General features: G+C 46.2%; 1 protein-coding gene across 3 annotated transcripts in view; it reads right to left on the minus strand.

Moving 5' to 3' along the window:
• The window catches only part of Piwil4 (piwi like RNA-mediated gene silencing 4), a 36,788-nt gene extending 17,801 nt beyond the window's left edge, over positions 1-18,987 (minus strand). For 2 of the 3 annotated variants that reach the window (XM_036193904.1, XM_036193903.1), the window contains exons 1-9: positions 18,901-18,987; positions 17,909-17,975; positions 15,220-15,351; positions 13,103-13,317; positions 9,149-9,270; positions 7,296-7,376; positions 6,413-6,610; positions 4,935-5,046; positions 59-182 (exon numbers count right to left, since the gene is read on the minus strand). In XM_036193904.1, the coding sequence (XP_036049797.1) occupies positions 59-182; positions 4,935-5,046; positions 6,413-6,610; positions 7,296-7,376; positions 9,149-9,270; positions 13,103-13,317; positions 15,220-15,351; positions 17,909-17,975; positions 18,901-18,987 (1,138 nt within the window). Of the gene's footprint in view, positions 1-58; positions 183-4,934; positions 5,047-6,412; positions 6,611-7,295; positions 7,377-9,148; positions 9,271-13,102; positions 13,318-15,219; positions 15,352-17,908; positions 17,976-18,875 lie in introns of all 3 variants that reach the window. The other variant, XM_036193906.1, reaches the window with a different exon arrangement.
• Between the last annotated feature and the right edge of the window lie 1,334 nt (positions 18,988-20,321).

Genomic DNA, 20,321 nt, shown 5'->3' on the forward strand with positions numbered 1-20,321 from the left:
ACTCTGGCATTCAGCTAACATAAGGGGAGGCCAGTGGAGCTCTACACATAAACCTTACCTGTGAGAAAGCAGAGCTCTGGGATCAGGTGGACCATCTGAGGCTCCGTGTTATCATTCCTCTTTCTTTTCAGCAGACTAACAAGCACTGGCTGATTTAGGTCAGATAAAGTGATATTGTATTGCTATAAAATACAAGATTAATGAGGGGGCAGCAAATGTGGAGACAGAGCAGAGGGGCATTCTTGGTTACAAGTCACACACAAACCCCCCAAACAAGTCACTAAGTAAATCTTTTTACTACTTCTTACAGCTTTCTTTCCAGGACTCATTTTTTTTCTACCTTTAATTATCTTTTATTTTTAATTACATTTTAATTATTTTAGTACATTATATGTGTGTGTCAATGCACTTATGTCATGACATAACTGTGTACTCTGTTGTCGCCTTCCATTATGTGAAGCCTGAAAAATTCAAACTCAAATCATTCAGGCTTGGTAGACAGTCTTTACCTGCTGAGCCATCTCACTGGCCCTTTATTATCCCTTAGATTGCAATGCCATTTTTAAGACTTAATCTGGGTTTCCTCCAGATTCTGATTCTGAACAGCCTTCAGCTCTCTGTATACACATTATGACTGAAGCATTTGCCCCATGGTTCTAGCCATCTAAATTCACCTTAACAATGTCCACATACAAGTTGCAGGCAGAGATTATACTGTACTCAGTTTCCCAAAAGAACACGGGGGTCCTTGATACCCAGGATGGTCCTGTGTAGTGCGGAAGTGGGAGCAGCTCAGAACTGACAGGGATTTGATACCCAGCTCTTCTGTACACTTGTCTTCTATGAAATGAGGGTGCCATCAGTTAGCAGGTGAACCACTCACCCAGTGTGTGGTTTAAGATGAGTCCTCAGCAGCTGTCTGGTAACACTCCTCTCTGTCCCCTTCCTAAACTTGAAGTTCACCTTGCCAAAAGTTCATTTCCAAAGGCAAATCATAACTAATAATAACTTCCAGTATAACTAATGACAGGACTGAATTATAACATTATAATCTACAAAATACCTAGGAATTATGTTTTACTAGCCATCATGATGATAACTATGGGCATACTATGCAAACTGTTCTCTAGTCCAGTAAGGACTTTGATTCTTTAAAATGAAAACCAATTCAGGGATGTGGGGTTAGAGTTGTGGGCACAGTGGATGCTGAGGGAAACTGTTCAGAGAAACCTTTCTCAAAAGAGTCTATACCAAACTTCATTGATTCAGTATAGGTTGCTGGAACACTCTCTTCCTCTCAGGAATTGAGGTGGACACAGAAATGGGAGAGAAACAGTGCGTGGCTTTTCTGTTAACCACATTCTCTACACGGCAAAGCTGCACACATAACAGACCTCACCCACGGGGACAGACCCTGCACCGGCCCTCAAAATGAGTTCCTGAGGGCTCCACAGCTACAGAGCTGGGGTCTAACCCTCTGTGCCACACCACAGGGTGCTGGGAAGTCAGGGGAGTGTCATGGAGGTGGAGTCCAGGAACAGAGAACAGTCAAGAGTAACAGATCCAGCAGATCAGCTCTGCCAGACCTGGGCTACCTCGGGAAGAGGGTCCTCTACTCAGGGTGCAGGGCCAAGCATTCCTGAAGTGGCTGCCCAAAGGTGGGTTTTGACCTTCTCCCTGGACCCAACTATCTAAGAATTTTCAAGTATTTTCCATAAGATAATGTTTTCTACTCTGAAAATAATTAGAAATTTAGCATGCATTTCCTAGTTCAGAAAGTAAGACATTTTGAAATGTGAAGTGATTATGTTTCCTTTCCTCCGTAACTACACAGAGCAAGCCAATTCACCACAAAAAAAAGGAATGGGTCTTTTCATGGTGCCCTTTTAAGAAAATGACAGCTCCTAAAATACATTTGTTCAAAAAAGAACTAATTCACTGGTGTGGTGCAGAAACTCAACCGTCTAACCAAGTACGGGTTTAATGCGCACACTCAGAGCACATATTATGTACAAGATGCCTTACAAGCTACTGTGCTACAGGATTCCAAAGGCACCTCTTCTCTAAAGAAAATGTGCCCAGAAACAATGTGATACACTGGTGCTGGCTTGCCTTCTGTGTGAGTAACAGAAAGTCACGTCAGAAAGCTGGTCACAGACTAGGTAACGCTTGATCCTGAAGCTACAACCTGACCTAGTGATAGAAGAGAAAGGTACATACAGTGTGGTTTCATGCAGGGATCTCGGGCACATGCACAGGGCCTGGGCCCTTAGTGATTAGCATGTAGACAGGGAAACAGCAGGATGGATGAGTCGGAGGGGAGCGGGGATGCTGAGGGAGATGAGGCCAAGCTGTGATTCTAAAGATGAGGAAGAGGAGGGTGGCAAGGGTCTCCACCACCTGCCTATGAGTACAGTGTGCAGCATTGGGCTGAAGGCACTGCATGCACTACTGCCATGCTAACTGCTCACACTACACCTTGAAGGTAGACTCCCTAACAGCCAGCTTTAGGTCCCTCACTGAGCTCTGAGTGTAGGGCTTTGCCTAAGTTACACAGCTAGAGCCATACCTTTCTCACTTCTAGGAGGCTTATGTCTTTAACCACATGCCTGGGCAATATTTACAGAAAGCTCTCTCCAGTGGCAAAGACAGAGAGGAGAGAAGGGACACAAGGAGACCAGAGGACTGACCACATCACCTACCCAATGGGCCCTACACCGACCGACACAGTAGACTAGACTAGGGAGTCGGTCCACAGAGAATGTCAAGGCAACGGTGGAGAGCTCATCCTAGTGGCAGCCCAATGAGGAGGTGAGGGCAAAGAGGAGGAGGAGGAAGAAAGCAGAAACATTTCCAGCTGAGATGCACCATCCTAAGAAGGAATGGGGGCATGAAAGGTGTCTAACTGAGACCGCCGCAGGACATCCAGGAAAATAACAGTTCAGGAAGTGCATGTGCAATGCAGAAATGGAGGCAAGGCACAGTTACTGGATCTGAGCAGAGCCAAGCTACTGTGGAGAGAGCAGCCGTGTAGGAGCCACAGCGAATGACAAGAGAAGGAAGAAAACAATGTTGAGAGAGAGAGACCGACAGAAATCAACCTGAAACTCAGCGAAAAGCCATGGAGGATGTGACCAAGCGGTCAGGTCAGACAGTGGGCGTGGTCACGGAGGTCTATGTCATTGTGATGTACAACACGGTATTGTCAATTGTAGTCAGCCTCCCCTTCAGCGTGGAATGCCAGCATGCATTCCTCCTGCCTGACCATGGCTTTCTCCACCAGCCAGTCTTTCTCACCTCCCTCCACTCTGCCCTCCCTGGCTTCTGGCAACCTCTGTTGCACCTGCTAAGTCAATGAGCCCAACTGTTTCAGATACCAGAGGAAAGCTGTGCAGTACGTGTCTTTCTGTGCCTTGCTTCTTTCACTTAACACAATGATTTTAGGGACACAATGTATACATGTCCCAAATATGCATCATGGAGATGTGTAACTATCTACCCATGGGAAAAAATTACTGATAAGTAAGGTGGAAAAAAGCCACGGAAAGCCACTCAGGCTGAGAAAGGTTGAGGGATTTAGACCCTGATGGTGCTATTTCTGTGGCGACAACGCCAGATGCCTGACCAGTGACACTTCCAGGAGGAGAACTAAAGAGGGCTTGGAACCACCCCAGCCGGTCTCAGAATGTGGCTGAGGAGGAAAGGAACCTTTCCAAGAGATGTGTGAGGATCAAGTCCGCTTTCTGTGCTTCAATTCCTCTGAGATCTAAACGATTACAAAGAAAGCATCTCTTCGAAAGCCTAGAAAGGGCGACAGAACTGTAAATGAACATGGAGCTTCTGGAGGCCCCAAGAGACTCACTCCACCAGTACAGGCTCTTGAGTGTCTGCTATGGGATAGGAACTCAGCTGACAACCTAAGGTGCTCAAAAATAGTTCAAAGCATGCCTTGAAGAGAGATTCCAGGGGAGGGGGCAAGCCCTGCCCCCAGCAATGATGCTGAGTTCAGGGACAGCAAGCCTCCTGGATCAGCACCATACACTCCCAGGAGACATGCTGCCTGGCTGAGAACTGAAGTTTAGTCAGTGCTTGTCTGGCTTAAAGGGTATCCGGGAAGAGGAAGCAATGTACATGAACATGCACAGGGGAGACAGTCACGAGCCACAAAAGGCCAGTACTCCCATACTCAGAATGGTTTGGGAGATGGGGGTGAGAGAGACAGAGATAGACACAGAAACAGAGAGAGACAGAAAGAGAGAGAGAGCAGAGCGAGAGAGCGTGAGCATGCAGTGGCCAGATCAAACTCCACAAGGACTCTTACAACTGACTCCTGAGGAAGGAGAGTCATGGAAACATCAAAGCTTGGGTGTAACATGATCAAATACGATTCTAAGGCTGACTACTACAGGAAGAAAGAATATAGGAGGTGGGGGGGGGGGGTAGCTGGCCAAGCCAGAGACCATGAGGGTGGAGAAGGGACAAGTAAGAGAAAGAGTTATGTGGGAGGTAGACTCACCGTGACAGTTCAGGGAATTTTCTGGAAGGAATAATGTTGTGGTCAACTTTTGTGAAATGTTCCCTACAGACTCCTGCATTTGAACATCTAATATCTAGCTGGAAGCGTCATTTTAGAAGGTTGTGGAAGCTTTGGGAGGTGAGGCAAATGAAGTGGGTCACTGTGGGGTGGAAAGGGGAACCTTGAGGCCTTATAGTCCAGCCCACATCTGGTTCATTCTGCGGTATGAGCAGCCAACTTCCTGACCTCACTCCCACTTCCTCCTCACCATGGTGAAACGATCCCCTGGAACTGTAAACCAGAAGAAACCAGTCTCCCCTTAAATTGCTCCTTGTTAGAAAGGTCACAACCACAGGAGAAGTAACTAAACAGGGAGCACTGTCTCTAGGCTAAGGAAGGAGACAGGAACCACGCCTACCTGCTTGTAGTAATCCACATACGTGATCTCAGAGCCATCCCTCTTATGAAAGGCATGTGTAGGCTTCACAGACCAGTCGATGTCGTCAATACGGTATGTTTTGTTGTTGTATCTGGTAAATTTGAGACACTCTGAAAACACTTTGCCAAATCACCTTAGGTGCATGGCTACCACACCATAATCTTGAGTTAACTCAAAATACAAGATCCACTCCTGAGATTATGAGAGACACTTCTATAAGCATAGTCACACCCTTGTGCCACACAATCAGCTCTTAACTGAGAAGAGTATGAATTCTACAGATCTCTGCGTTCCAGCTGGTGTACTCAGCAAGTCATAGCCCACAGTGTCTGTCTCACTGACAGAGCCCAGCTCGAGGTAAGTCATTCTTAAATGTCCCTGTGGTGAAATTCCATTCAGCTTCCCTGCCCTCCTCTGGTGTCATAGATCAGCTCCCAGGTAGTCCTCATGATAAAAAAAAAAAAAAATACCAATCCATCTGGCCAATCACACAATTCTGGAATCCTGTTAAATCTCCCAAGTCAGACTGACCCTCAGCAAAACAAGACCCAGCAGGCTAGGCCATTCCAAGTTCTTTTTTCTCTTTCAGCAGTATGATCTCCCATGGCCTGCTGTAGCAGACACCTCCAAGGCAGGTTTCCCAGAGCTCCACATACCCTACAAGGTGTCTCCAAAAGAGCGTGGCAAGCGAATGCGTCAAAATATGCATGGGAGGGCAGAGGAGCATTCCTGTGCCTGGGAAGGGAAAGCTCAGCTAGGCCATCCCTCTGTTGCTAAGCCCAGGAAACCAGCGCTGAGATGAAAGTCCAGACCAGGCTAGTCACTGGTCCAGAAGGGAAATCAGTTTTTGACAAGCTATTGAGAACCCAGGAAGCCTCCTAACCTGTCGATGTTTGATTTAGCTCACTGTTCATTAAGGGTAAGCTACATGGATTGATAAACCTAGGAATTTACAAAGGGGTGAAGTGCACCCTTTGTCTAAAGGGCCTCAGAGTCTCAGGGTGCAGCAGGGGAGCAAGCACACACTCGGTCTTGTAACACAACAAAATGACCATGGAGAGGTGGCCCTAAGCAAAGCACTCCAGGGATTGGCCGGAGGAGGCTGGATGGTTCTCAGAGAGGGGATGGGGCCATCAGGAGCTCCAGAGCTGGGTGTGGGGAGATCTGAGAGGGGGAAGCAGACACTGGGAACCAGGCAGAGGTACTAAAACAACACAGTGCAGGCCACTGAGGGCCTGGTGGAAGATGAGGATGGCAAGAGAAAACATACAGCCATGTTGACTTGGCGGTCCAGAAATCAGAAGTGACTTCGTGAACACACAGGCCTTCCACAGGGCGAGCCAACCAAGAACCCCCACCTCCTGTCCCCCAGTACTTGGCCAGTGTGACTGGGACATTCTAGATGCCAAGCACCCCTAAACGTCCATTCCAAGTAGCAGTCAGGGGCCAACCCTTACCGGGTAAGGACAATGAGCCCCACCAGCTGTTTGTGGCACGTCTCAGTGAAGTGGGACATGCCGGTTCTGAAGCAGAGATCAGTCATGAATTCCAGAACAGTCTCATTTCGGAGGACTTTGTAGCTCACGTCAGCATTGAACAGGAGTCTGCTTTCAAACTGGGACACAGAAATGGCAAACCCAGGCCACAGGGACAATCTTCAGAAACAGATTTACAAACAAACAAACACAGTACTTAATATTTCACACATGCTACCGGGAAAACCTGTAAAGAGGCTTACACAGTGAGTTTTCATTTTAACTCTCTGGAGGTCACAGCTTTCTTTTGTTTTTCCCTTTTGTGCCATTTATTCCAATTACTGACTGAAATGCTAGCTTTTTTTTAGCTGGGGTTTCTTCAAACATAGATTTAGGATAAAATTTCTGTAAATAAAAATTCCCAACCAAGCCCTAGCACTGCAGACCCTACATTTCTGGTAGGAGCTATTCCGGTGTTGCAGAGCGCTCACCAGAAACTCTTTCAGCTGCTCTGGCTGCGCTGACTTCCTTTCATAGAGGACACAGGATGCCAGACGGCTTTCAAAATGAAACGTTCTGCTTTTGTTGCTGGCTACCCACAGAAAACTGAGTTCTGAGTCCCTTCTAGAATTTATGGCCTAGCACACTAACCAAAGAACATACACTTCTAGCTTCACATCTGGGTTCACTAGTCCCCCAAACGAACAAAACATGAAAGAACACTTGAAAATTCCAAAAGCCCATTGCATTCCACATTCCAGACACGTGACACCTCATGGGAGGCAGAGCAGCAAGGTACTGGGTCATAAATTATGCCACTTGAATCTTACCATCTCATAGGAACAGAAAATATAAAGAAACATACTTGTACTGGGGAATCTCCACTGGTTCTGAAGGCTTATAGAAGTTCCGTCCAATTTGGTACATTCTCAACTTTTTAAAGATCCTGGAAGTATAGTTTTGGAATCTTTGGTAAATATTCATCACAGTGTAATTCAACTTTTGGGGGCTGGGGAGACAGTTCAGTGAGCATGAAGGACTGAGTCTGGAACTCCAGAAGCCATGTAGAGCAGGGCACAGAGCTATAATCCCAGTCCTCCTCGGGGGAGATGGGAGGCAGCCAGGGAGAATCCTCCAAAGTTCATGTGCCAGCTAGCATGGTAGAAGCAGCAGCGAGCAAGAATGAGAACTTATCTCATTCAAAGAGGATGAGGACTGACAGAGGAGACTGTCCATTGACCTACAAACACACACTGAGACAAGTGTGCACCCCACACGTGTGCACACACACACACACACACACACACACACACACACACACCACTAGAACAAACACTAAATATACTTGGGCATATATTTGTAAGAACTATAATTCCATAGTTTAAAAAGATGTAGTTGACATTTTTATTTTATTTGTGTTTTTTCAAGACAGGGTTTCTCTGTGTAGCTTTGCACCTTTCCTGGAACTCACTCTGTAGCCCAGGCTAGCCTTGAAGAGATCTGCCTGCCTCTGTCTCCCAAGTGCTGGGATTAAAGGCATGTGCCACCACCACCCGGTTTAGTTGACATTTTTATACACTTAACTACAATAATATGATCAATTCTGTGTAGTTATAATTCTAGATGACTATAACATTAAGTCATGCCATGCATTGGGCCCTCTGACCCCTCCCTGTTTTGAAAGGAGGAGACTGTTTTGACTAGCCACTCAAGTTCCCTGGGTGTCCCACATCATTGTGACACTATCTTCAGCAACTATCTATCCTGGTTACCTCTGGGAAGGGGTGGTGGTGTCCAGTGCATGGGGAAATGTAAGCAGCTTTGAGTCAGAATACAGGAGTGCCAACTCTGGTGACTTGTCTACTAATGTCACAGAAGCCAGTCTCCCATATGTAAAGAAAGGGTGTTGTAACAGTGCACAACGAACCATATGATGAAACACACTGGAGAGCATCTTCCCCATGTCAGCTGGTGGAGCATGGTCCTCTCTCCAGGGCACAGAGGGTCAAAGAGACCGGACAAGGCATTTGACTAACTCTAGGAAGTGATATGTTGGATGTGGAGGAAGTTACTTATGTGCCCAGATATTCTGGAAAGCCCCAAACTTCCTGACCTCCTCCCCCTCAGTCTCTGGTTGAAGAGAAGATGGCATCTTTATAACAAAGAGTTACAAACACAGCATTCTGACACACGCACGCAGTGCTGTGTAGAGGGGGGTCAGGGATTCTGCATTGGTCAAATCCACTCATCCCTGAGGACTGTGGATCACATGACCCTCAGTCCATTCTAAGGACTGTCGAAAGCTTACATACATCCATTCCTCTTTCCCAACTCATGCTGTGAAGAAAGATCTGTGGCTTGGGATGGAGCCAAGGCAGAACACAGCCCATGACAGCCTCCTATGTCCCAAACCAGCCAGCTAGATGAGAAACAAAGCCCCCATCTGGCCATCCTACTCAGTGAACTTGAGTCTGGGGTCAGAGTGTGGCAGCACACAGGAAATGAGGGAAATGCTAAAAGCAACATGGCCTAACTTTTGGATAAGGCTGAGTAAAGAGGATTTGGGCCAAAAAGTGGCTGAGATGGATCGTGTGCCATCTTACCGCCAGAGTATATCAGTGTCCTTGAAAAATCATCCTACAGCTGCTGCTGGCCCATTCCCCACGTGGCACAGTCGCGTTAATACCCAGGCTGTACGCCGAAAGGTCAACAACTTACTTTCTGAAGATGACGTTGAGGAACTGAATACACACTGGGGAGCTTGCTGACAGCTGGCTCGTCAGAGTGAGCGTCATCTTGACAGTCTCACCTCTTTGGGTTTCACTTGTCAGCTCTGTGACCTGGGAAAAGCAGAGGTGAAGGCATGGGTCATCCTCAAGTGCCTGGAACACAGGCACACACATGAACGATGATGGAGCTGCGGGCGTTGGTGTGTGGACTAACTCATTTGGGGATCAAATTACTTTACAAGCCTGATAAAGGCATTCCCTCAAGAAAATCCCATGTGTGTACATATAGAGAAGCAATGTACATTATCTTTAGGAGGTAGCAGACTTCCCGGCCCCTTCCAAGTTCATGAATTCCTGAGAAATTCCTCAAAAAGCTTATTCACAAAGCAGGAAAGTGGGAGAGAGGAAGTCCTTCGAGGGAAAGGGCCCAACAGGAGGACGACAAAGGTGAGAGGAGCAGAGAAAATGTGGGCGCTAGAATGGGCGATTTCATTCTGTTAATAAAAGTTCGCAAAGGGCTGCTGAAAGCCTTAGGGCTCACCTAAGATGAATCTGTTTTAGCAACGTAAGGACCACAGGAAGAGGCTCTCTATCAGCTCCTCAACTAAAGAAAAGCCTAAGTCACCAAGGGCTGGAGAGATGGCTCCTTGTTCTTTCAGAGGACCAGAGTTTGGTTCCTAGCATCCACACTGGGCTGCCCACAGCTGCTGTAAGTCCGGCTCCACAGGATCTCATGCCCTCTTCTGTACTGAAGACACCTACATGCACACGCAAGTGCGCGTGTGTACACACACACACACACACACACACACACACAATATTAAAAATAAAAATAACTCTTTAAACAGCTACAAAATAAAACCTCTAAATCATGCAAAGCTCAGTACAGGATTTTTAAATACAAACATTCACGAATCTGTCAATAGTCAGGCGGTTTTCACAGGGTGATGAAGTAGAAGTCAGCTCATTAGCAATCATCTGCATATTCGCACCCACCTTCTAGCTACACTGCCGGTTTTTACAGCAGGAACTGGACAGCAGAGATGCAAAGAGAAACTTGACCCTCCACACTAGGTGGGGTATTGCCCTGGGGAGACTCCTGATCTCGACAACTCATGCGGAAATGGCAAGTTACAGAGACCTCACCAAGGTCAAGGTAAGTCCAATCCACAGAAGCAGAAGGGACAGACGTCCTGTTCCCAGCCCCTTGAGGACCTCAGACAAAGGATGTGGACAACAACCCGCGTGGGTGAAGAGCTGAAGGGAGTTGGCAACAGGCAGCGTAGGAAACTGTATTCTCAACAGCTTCCCAAGATCAAACACTCCATCCCCCTGGACCCTCTCTCCAAACACCAACTGCTCCTGCACTTCCTCCATCTGTTCCTGGACTTGCCCCTCCAGTCCCCTCACTGCTAATCTCCCAGTACACACACATCCCCAACCTGAGCAATCCACAAGTCTCAGTGCATCCACACAGCAATGTCTCTAAGTGATTCTAGCTGTTCTGGTACTACCATACCACGTGCTTAGAGACACTATGGAGGCTGCCTCCTACAGTCTACTGTGTGACCTGGAGGAAGCTGCGTCAACGCTCAAGCTTCTCCACAACCTCTAAAGTGGGAGTGAGGCCAGCTGGAGTTACAGGACTATGAAGATAAGTAGGGCATCCAGGATCTTATCCTCACACAGAGGACAGGCGCTCACAAAGGTCAAAGAGAGCAACGCTTTAGACTCTTATTGCAGTCCTTTGACACGCTGCCCAGGCTATTCCATTCTTCTTCCCACCCCTTTCAGGAAACTTCAATAGGATGCCACTGGGAGACTCTCCTGTGGCGCTTCACTGGTCCAGGAAAGACACACTCTTCTCCCTACCTTCAACATTCAGAAGGACATTTAAAGTCCCCCCCCCCCCACCTTCAGGGCCACTCCCACACCTTGCGAATCAAACCTCTCTGACCGAGTTTCCCAAATAAGCCCCTTCCCTTCTGCCCTTCCCCCACTGTCCTCTCTGCACTCCAGGAGTGATAAGAGAGTTTAACACACAGTGCCATTAAGAGCCTGGCAGGTCACAAGGTCACAAATGTAGTCTGCATAAAGGAAGCTGTTCTTTAGACCTGCTAAGCATAGAACTCTACACTTAGTAAGTGCCCGATAGACATTAGTGTAAGAAAAATGCTAATTCAGTACTAATTATTACCAAGGCACTTAAGCTATTCTATCTCACTGTGTTTATTTGTGACTCTGATGTTAAGCTGAAAGCCTTTTAAAGAAAAAGATCCCTGTAGTACCTGCCTTTGTTTCCTACATGGTGCTAACACCCTACTAAGTACACAGTTGACTTTTTCTAAGTACACAGAGGTGGCAAACAGATATGAGTGAATGAACTTCCCAGCAGACAGATGGAATATAACACTGGAAAGCCATGAGGCAGCTGGAAGGCAGCTTCCAGAAGTATGGGCAGAATGTAATGTAATGTAGGGACTCTTCAAACCCTAAAAAGCACCCTAGAAAGGTGGAAACTGGCAGCGGTGGAGGATTATACCCCAGTCCAATAAAAAGTGAACAGATCAGTGTCATTGTCAGGATGCCCACTCTAACAGAGTGACAGGACATATACCAATTAAGGGACACAACAACCTTCGGTCTGCACCCAGTATTACCTAATCTGTGAATAAGGCAACAGCCCTGACGAACCACATGCTCTATCTTACTGTCTACATGTTACCTGCCTCCTCACTGACTCTTATCCCCAGCATGCAAACGTGTTTGACACAGGACATACTAGTTCTCAACTGACATGAGCAGCGCTAACCTATTCCTGATATGTGCACAAAAGAATTTCTCCAGCTTTGCTAGGAACAACTGAAGTAAACCAGACCATCCCAGTGACACACAAGTGACTTGTAACACCACCGAAGCTTCTCAACTACTGCTATAAAAATGACTCTAAGGACCAGGCACTGAAAACACGTTACATAAGGATAAGAAGACACGCTGCATGGTATCAACGTGTCACTGGACAAAGGATTGGAAGGGGAATAAAAACATTTCTAAATGCAGATTCCAATGCTCTGAGCCACCAGATCTCACCACTTGGCAGCATCCATTTCAAAGTCTTAAAAAGGATAAAGGCATACTCAGAAACACATTTCTTGTGTAAAATCACAAAGACTGACTTCTATCTATCAATGTTATCCTATGCTGTTGGCACCATAGTACTTAAAAATGTTGCACTCACTGACTAAACTTTCTTACTGGAAGCATCAAAGATCTAATTCTGTGTTCTGCTGTGACCTTTTTAAAGCCTGGCTCTTTTTTCTCATAGTACTTCTAATCTTGTTTTAAAACAGAAGATTGAGAGATGAATGCCTACTGATATCTAGTTGAGGACTGGTAATGTTGAAAAATCTATTTAAAAAAATGGGTAAAGGAAGATCAAACATTTAATTACTCCAATATTCTCATTTTGCAAACACTCTTAAAATTGACCTGAGTAACTCATCTTTCCTGTGACTTAGTGAGTATTGAAAGGAAGGATGCTCCTGCATGCAGAAACTGACATGAAGCTATTTGGCCACACAGGCATAAGAGCAGTGAGGAAATTCACAGTCCCAGAGCCATGGAAATGGTGATTCTGGAGGTTTCACCTGCTTGGGGAATGTTTCCAAGTTCATCTGTCTTAAGAATTTACAGCTCTTAAATGTTTAGCATGCTGGAGCATCAGTTTCATCTATGACATCAATGGCTGATGACGTATTAGGAAACCTTTGAGCTCTCAAGGCAAGGGAGCAGGGATGAGGAAGAAGCATGGGAAATACTCCTTCAACTTGCTAAGAAAATCAGTGATGTTCTCTGCACATACCTAATAAGCAACTACATGTACACACACACACACACACACACACACACACACACACAGAGTGAAATACTGACCACACTGTACCGTTTGGTCCAGCTTTTCTGAGAGGAAAAGGCTGGTGCCATCAAATGCTTTTGCCTTGTCCAAGAGTTTGCTGTGACCATAAAGCAAAGCAATCTTCAGCCTCCTAGAGGCTAAATCTGGGTTACACACAACATGGTACTGGTACAGCTGCCAATCCTGGGGCAAATCTACACTAAAGAGATTTGTGACCAGCCGCACAGGTATTCCATTAGAACCTGGGAAAGAGAAAAGATGTATTTCACCACAAGAGGACACCATGTTAATATTAATCATCTTTTAAAAATTGTACATGGACTGTGGTTGCTATAAAGCAGGGCTTTTGATCAGTGGTGTGGGATAAATGCTTGCATTTTCGACCTGGCAATACCACTAGCAGTTACTGTGAGCTCGTGTACACAGCAGGCCTCTGAAAACAGAACAACACATGTGACTTTCCAAGCTTGGGAAGAGCAGCATCTGAAGGCGACTGCCTGGACCCTCAAGAGACACCTTCCAGATGAGTCTCTGTGACCCAGGATTTTGCTCTGAGATTACAAACACAACAAGACAGAGCCTAGCCCATTCTCACTATGAATGATACTAATCCAACCTCTACAAAACTGAGATAATCAGAACCAGGACTTAGAAAATTCTGACGAAGTTCCGTCAGTAGTTAGAACACTGTGTACGCCCCACAAAGAGGTAAAGGGAAGCCATGAGACAGAAGCAGGAACTCCTGTACAGAAGCAGCGGGACTTGAGTTTCTATTTTGTACAGGCACATGGAGTCCATGTGTGCTCCCTGGAATTCCTTCCCCTATAGACATTTTTGCTCACAGCTTAAACATCTGCAGGACAAAATGAGAGCCGACCAGAGCACAGCTGGCTGCAGAGAGGATGTCACAAGCTCCTCCCCAGGACAGAATCTAGGAGGATACTAATGACTTTTTTCTCACTTGTCTCCACAGAAAATGACTAAACTTGTATCTTTCTACCACACATATACTATTTTTGCTTTTTTTCATGGAGGAAGTAGAAATGCAGTTCCCAAGGTATGAGGAATAAATGGTACTTGTACACCTTACTGCTCCCTCAGCCTGGGCTGTTGATATATGTGTCTGGCAGAGGCAAAGAGATATTATTCATTTTTGCTTAAGAAAAAACTTCTTCTCCCAGATTCTTAGTGAATGCAACAACACACTTCAGCCTGGCATCACTTGGACTGAGAAAAGTCAATCTGGACTGTCAGAACTGGCAGGGCACTGGAGTTGATCTGCGCCAGCCATTACATCAATGCAGAGGTCAGAAAGGTATGTAAGTCAGTGCGCTTCATCGTGGGAGACACTAAAAAAGACTTAACTGTCATTTGTGTGCTCAGCCACATGCACAGGTGTGCCGGTGTCCATGGAGGCTAGAAGTGTGTGTGACTCCTTGGACCTGGCGTTATGGGTGTTTGGGAGCTGCCTGACATGCGCAGTGGGATCTGGATGTCAATCGGCTAGGGCAGTGTGTGCTCTTCTTCACTACCCAGCCCAAGTACAGCAGAATGGACCCAGAGCGCCTGTGTGCAGGGAGGGAAGAACGTCCTGTGAAACTTTAGTTCAGCTGTGCAGCTACTTGCTGGATAATAATGTCTATTTCTTGTTATGCTGCTTTTAAATTCAAATAAACAAACAAACAGAAACAGAAATTCCCATTAGTAAGGAGGGAGCCACAAAGCTTCCTGCAAATCCAAAGAAAACCACAGATCCTGCTTCCCAGCAACGCACACCTGTGTATGTAATTTTAGAAGGAGCTTGGAATCTGAATAAAGAAGTATCCCCATTGTCTGAGGTTTCCCTTCTACAGCTAAAACCCCCACAGGCTGATTCTCCAAATAGGGTAAGGGTTGGAAAGAGAAGACACAGCTTCCTATGACTTCCCCAAGTGAGAAGAGGGTATCTTTTCTAAAAGTGAGATGTGGTTTGAGAACAGTTTTGTTTCTGACACTTAGAATGCCCAGACAGCGCCTTCAACAGAGCAGACGCTCAGTCCAAAGCTCTCGGGGGATGAACAAACTTACCTCTTTTAGAACTAGGAATTTAAATTCCATAGCAATACTTGGTAACCTTTAAAAGGTAACAAGAAGAAACTGGCTACCTGTTTTACAATCTTTCACATGTGCCAACTTCTCCCTGGTACAGACAGTCAAATCTAAGAAGTCCCGGCTGACTTTTTCTCTTCGTTCCAGGAAGGTCTGTCCACCATCATCAGAAGAGACACCAACCTCATCTGGAACGAGAAGATGTCACAGTATGGTGGACTGTGTCACCCTGTACACCAAAACCACACCAACAGTCAAAACAGGTTTTCCTATGATGTACCTGACTGCTGACACATCCCTGACTATACAGAAGACTTTAGTCTCAACACTGAAAATTACAGAGAAAGCCTGGGATGTTTAATTAGAAATATTAGTGTTAGCTTTTACAGTACCACAGACTTCCTCTTCTTGGCTCACATGCTAGCAAGTGACAATCCGCTCCTTCTCCTGCTGTTCTAGGCTGACTAAACTCTGAAGAGATCCAGGCTAGGACAGGGGGATCTCTCACTTTCCCCAGTGAAAACAGAAAACACCCAGGCATAGCCATCAACAATCACAACAGATTATTCCTTGAGAAAAGACAGGGTCTCCCTTAGCGTCTACCATTTACCTTAGATCACACTGAAATACATGTCACCATCTGAGTGACTTGGTGAATTGAGTAATTTTTAAATGTCTTCAGCACTTTAAACCCTCAAAATCCAGGGCTTTATGGCAAAATAGCATTTGTATCAGTGTGTTGAACATCTGGGCTCTGAGTCCACCTGTCCAGTGATGTAGTCACTGTGTGCAGTGTCCCCAAATGCTCCTTCCTCCTGCTCCAAACTTCCATCTAGACTCTTCTCCCTGGACATGAGTCTCTCAGGAAGATTTAAAACAATAACAACAAAGAAACCAATTTCAAAAAACCTTCATGTAATTTTCAGATATTGCATTAATTTTAATTAATCATCTATATCTCTCACTGATCTAGATTTCAAGTGATTTTTTTTTTAAAAAACAGTTTTAAATTTTCAAACTACCAGGGCCAGGGAAACAGCTCAGTGGTTAAGAGTACTTGCTTTCTTGCAGAGGACCAGACTTTGATTCCAAGAACCCACATCGAGTGGCTCACAATTACTTCAGGGAGATTCAATGCCTCTGGCCTCACACACAGACACATACAATACACATAATTAAACATAAAATCAAATCTTGTTTTTAAAAAGTTCAAACTATGCCTGGGGGTGGTGGCCCACACCTTTAAACCCAGCACTTGGGAGGCAGAGGTAGGCGGATCTCTGTGAATTCAAGACCAGCCTGGTCTACAGAGCAAGTTCCAAAACAGGCTCCAAAACTACACAAAGAAATCCTGTCTTGAAAAACAGACAAACAAAAAAGTCTAAACTATTAAGAAAGGTGGTTCTCTGAAGCTGGGAAATTGAGGAGCGGGGAATTACTGTTTAAGGAATAATATGTTTCAGTTTTATAATACAAAAGAGTTCCAGAGATGGATGGCACTGGTAACTGTACAACGTAAGTAGGCTTAAAACCTCAGGACTGTACACTTAAAGTTAAAATGATGGCACTCAGGAAACAGAGGCAAGTGGATCTCGTGAGTTCAAGGTCAGCCTGTTCTACAGAGACAGGACAGCCAGGGCTACAGAGAGAAACCCTGTCTGGAAAAACAAACAAAAGAGTTAAAATGAGGAAAATTGGGTTCTGTGTATATTACCATAATTTAAGGAAATCAACAAAAAGTCAGTCTGTCTTCAAAGATGAACTGTTTCCACCCTGTGTCACTCACAAGCGTGAAATGGTGTTTGGATGGCAGGAACAGACTGGCCAACATGCTGCCTCTCAGAGCAGACCTTCTGTGTCCACCCAGTGCATTCTCACTGCAGTTCAGACCACCCAGGTCTGTGCTCGTGGATCTGGAAAGCTCCACTCAGGACAGATGGACACACCAGATATGGGCTCTGAGAGTTCATGGGCCCCTCAGTGCTTACAGCTTACCCACTGCCTGGAAATCAATGATGTCACTCCACGGTCAGAATAAGGGCCATGGTAGACAAGTTTCACCCAGGGATATGAAATGAAGAGTGTTCTCAGATTCATTTCAACCCTTTGGAATTAGGAAAAACAAATGTCTCTTATTCCTGTGTGGCACTTTCTCACAGCAGCCCAAGAGAAACACAACACACCTGGCATGCCAACTCAAGCTGTGTGACCTAGAATAGACAAGAGTCCTGGGACCGAACCTGGCTTTGCAGGGAGGACTGATGTATCCCCAGGTGGTGTTTCTCCCATCCTATAAATGAGGGCTTTGGTGTTTGTGTTCTGTGTTTGGGGAATGTGTTTTTCAAGGGCTGGCAAGTATAACTCTGTTGGCAAAGTGCTTGCCTAACATGCATGAGACCTTGAACCCAATCCCCAGGACCACATAAATTGGGTGGTGTATACCTGTAATCCCAGTACTGGATGGAGGGCTAGAGGGTCTGGGGGCAGAGGCAGGAGAATCAGAAATCAAGGTCCTCTTCAGGAATACAGTAACTTCGAGGCTAGTTGGGCTCTGAAACTCTGTCTCAAGGGTGGTGGGATTTCAAAATTATTCCCTGATCAGAAAGAATCAGAAAAGTGGCTTCCCCATCTGGATTCCTGTGTCCGTAGGGTGACCAGGAAGCTCAGAGAACCCACAATGAACATGGTGGGTCCTTCTGCTCTACTCAAGCTGAAGAAGGTGGGAAACAGACCAGCTGCACTTACGTGACTGTGAAATGGCACTCGCTCCACTGCTCAATGCCTGACTGTCCTCAGGACTGGAAGATGTGGTCTACAAAGCAGAAAATTTGCTCACATGTCAATCAACTCACAACTCACAAGGTTGACAAAAGGCAAGAATAGTAATATGTCTGCTGTCGTGGATTACCACGACCCAGGATCAGAAGACATGAAGAGGTAGAAACCCTGGAGGGATGAAGGAGGTGGTCAGTCTCCACAAAAGGCTAAGGAGGAGCTGGAGTGCTCCCCTTGCATGCTTTTAGCATGAGCCCACTGGCACCTGACCGTGAGAGAACAATATTAGACCCCAGAGGTGTAAGATGTGGAAGTGGGATCCTGAGCATAGGGATGACCCTGTAAATGAACTGAAACAAAATTAGTTCACAAGACACGTTAATACAGAAACCATTAAGATTTTCTCTGCAGAAAGTTCTCTTTGCCCAAGAAATTGTATCTTGGCCTGTTTTTGAAAGAAAAAAAAAAAAAAGAGCAAAGTCAAGAGAACAATAAATGATAACAAAGGTAAAATGGTCACAAACTACAAAACAGTTTCTCCAAATAGTGGGCTGTTATTCAGGATTGGTTCCGTCTGACCATCCAAATCCAGCAAGCTGCCACACTCCGGGTGTTTGCGCAATCAACAGCAACAGAATCCAAGGGACATCTGAATTTGATACGATTTCTACTACCAGTCACCAGGACCCTAGGACGTAATATGCTGTTAAGAGGCAAGTGGGCTACTTCAGGGTTCTGACTGTCTTTTCATTCTTTTTTCATTCTCTCACAAACTATTTACAACCAACTGAATTAAAACTAAGAAAGACGGCAGCTTCGCACCTCCTACCCAGTCTTTTGCACTTCCAGCTCTCAACAATGGTATCCACTTGAAAGAAAAAGCTAGGAAGCCTGGGAAGAGAGGCATGCACAGGAAAGCCTTGGAGGGGCTGGACACAGGAAGGAGAGGGAGAAACACTCACCATGAGGACTCCTGGGGCGCGCCCCTCTTCCCGGGCACCATGGCTGGGGACCATGCCTCGTGCCCTCACTCGGGCCCGTCCACTCATGTTCCTGGGTACACGGAGGCTTTCCTGAGCCCCTGAGGCTCAACAGGGATAGTCTCTTTTTGGTGAGGAGAGGGTGAGGCTGTGACCAGGAAGTTGCGAGTGTTTACCTCCTGAAATGGTTATGGTTTCAGTAAACAGCAAGCCAAGCGTGGGCGTATGCTGCACGTGGACCCCCAGAATGCGCAGGAGCACATGGGGGCAGGGGGATCCTCCAGCAGCATTATGGGAATCTCTCTGTCTCCCTCCCTCTCCCCTCCTCTCCCCCCCTCCCCCCTCCCGTTTCTCAGTCTTTCTGTCTCCCCTATGTCTTCTTTTCCTCCACGCCTCCTCGTTTGCTGTAAAAGCCCAGTTTACAGTCTTTATCATTTTGAGGATGTATTTCCTGCTCCTGGTTTTTAGAAATTACCCCAATCATAAACGTATGTCAAGTTGCATACCACTCTGGACCTGATGGGAAGCTTGTGGGAAGGTTATCAAATGTGTTCATCTGTGTGCTGTTAGGGGTTACCCTGAGAAGAGTGAGGGCAAAGTGTAGGAAGTCAGTAGATGGACCGTTAGACTAATGGCATCCTAGAAATGGAAGGAGCAATGTGAACCACTCTTAAAGAAATTAGGTTGGAGGCTGGAGAGGGCTGAGTGGTTAAGAGTACTTGTTGCTCTTTCAGAGGGCCAGGGTTTAATTCTCAGCACCCACTCAGGGACTCACAACCGTCTGGAACTCCGGTTTCAGGAGACCTGGCACCATCTCCTGGCCTCCTCGGGCTTCTACATGTTCCCAGTGCACACAAAGACACACAAATAAAGATGTTTTAAAAGTGTAATTGAGGCCAAGTGTGTACAGAGTCTTGAAAACTCTAGGAGATGCGCAGCTGGTGGGAGGAGCGAGAACTTCCAGGGTGACTTCACTGAGGGACAGTCCGCTTGTGTGACTATGGATGAGTCACGGTAGTTAAGCATGATCTCTCTCTGCCTGGGAAGAGCATTGTACCAGAGACCTGCGTGTATTGTGTTGGAGGTCTGTGTGGGCTTCCTAGGCATGTAGTAGTTTTCTCTGAGATGCACACCTTGTGTTCTGGAGGGAAGCTCCAAGCGCTCAGCGACAGCATCTGGACACTAGACACAGAACGGGTGTGAAACACTGGGTGTTCTAAGGGGAGGTGAACATTCCTTCCTGCAGACAAGCTGTTGGGCTCGGGAAATAAGCAACTCAAAGGCTTTACAGGTTCCTAGAACTGACCAGATCCATTAGGCCTTTCTGTTCTCAACCACAGAGAAACTGTAGACTCTCAAACAAGATGAGCCACCTGGAAGAGGCTCTGACCAGCTGAAGGGCC

Source organism: Onychomys torridus, chromosome 7 (assembly GCF_903995425.1).
Source record: "Onychomys torridus chromosome 7, mOncTor1.1, whole genome shotgun sequence".
NCBI classification, from domain to species: Eukaryota; Metazoa; Chordata; class Mammalia; order Rodentia; family Cricetidae; genus Onychomys; species Onychomys torridus.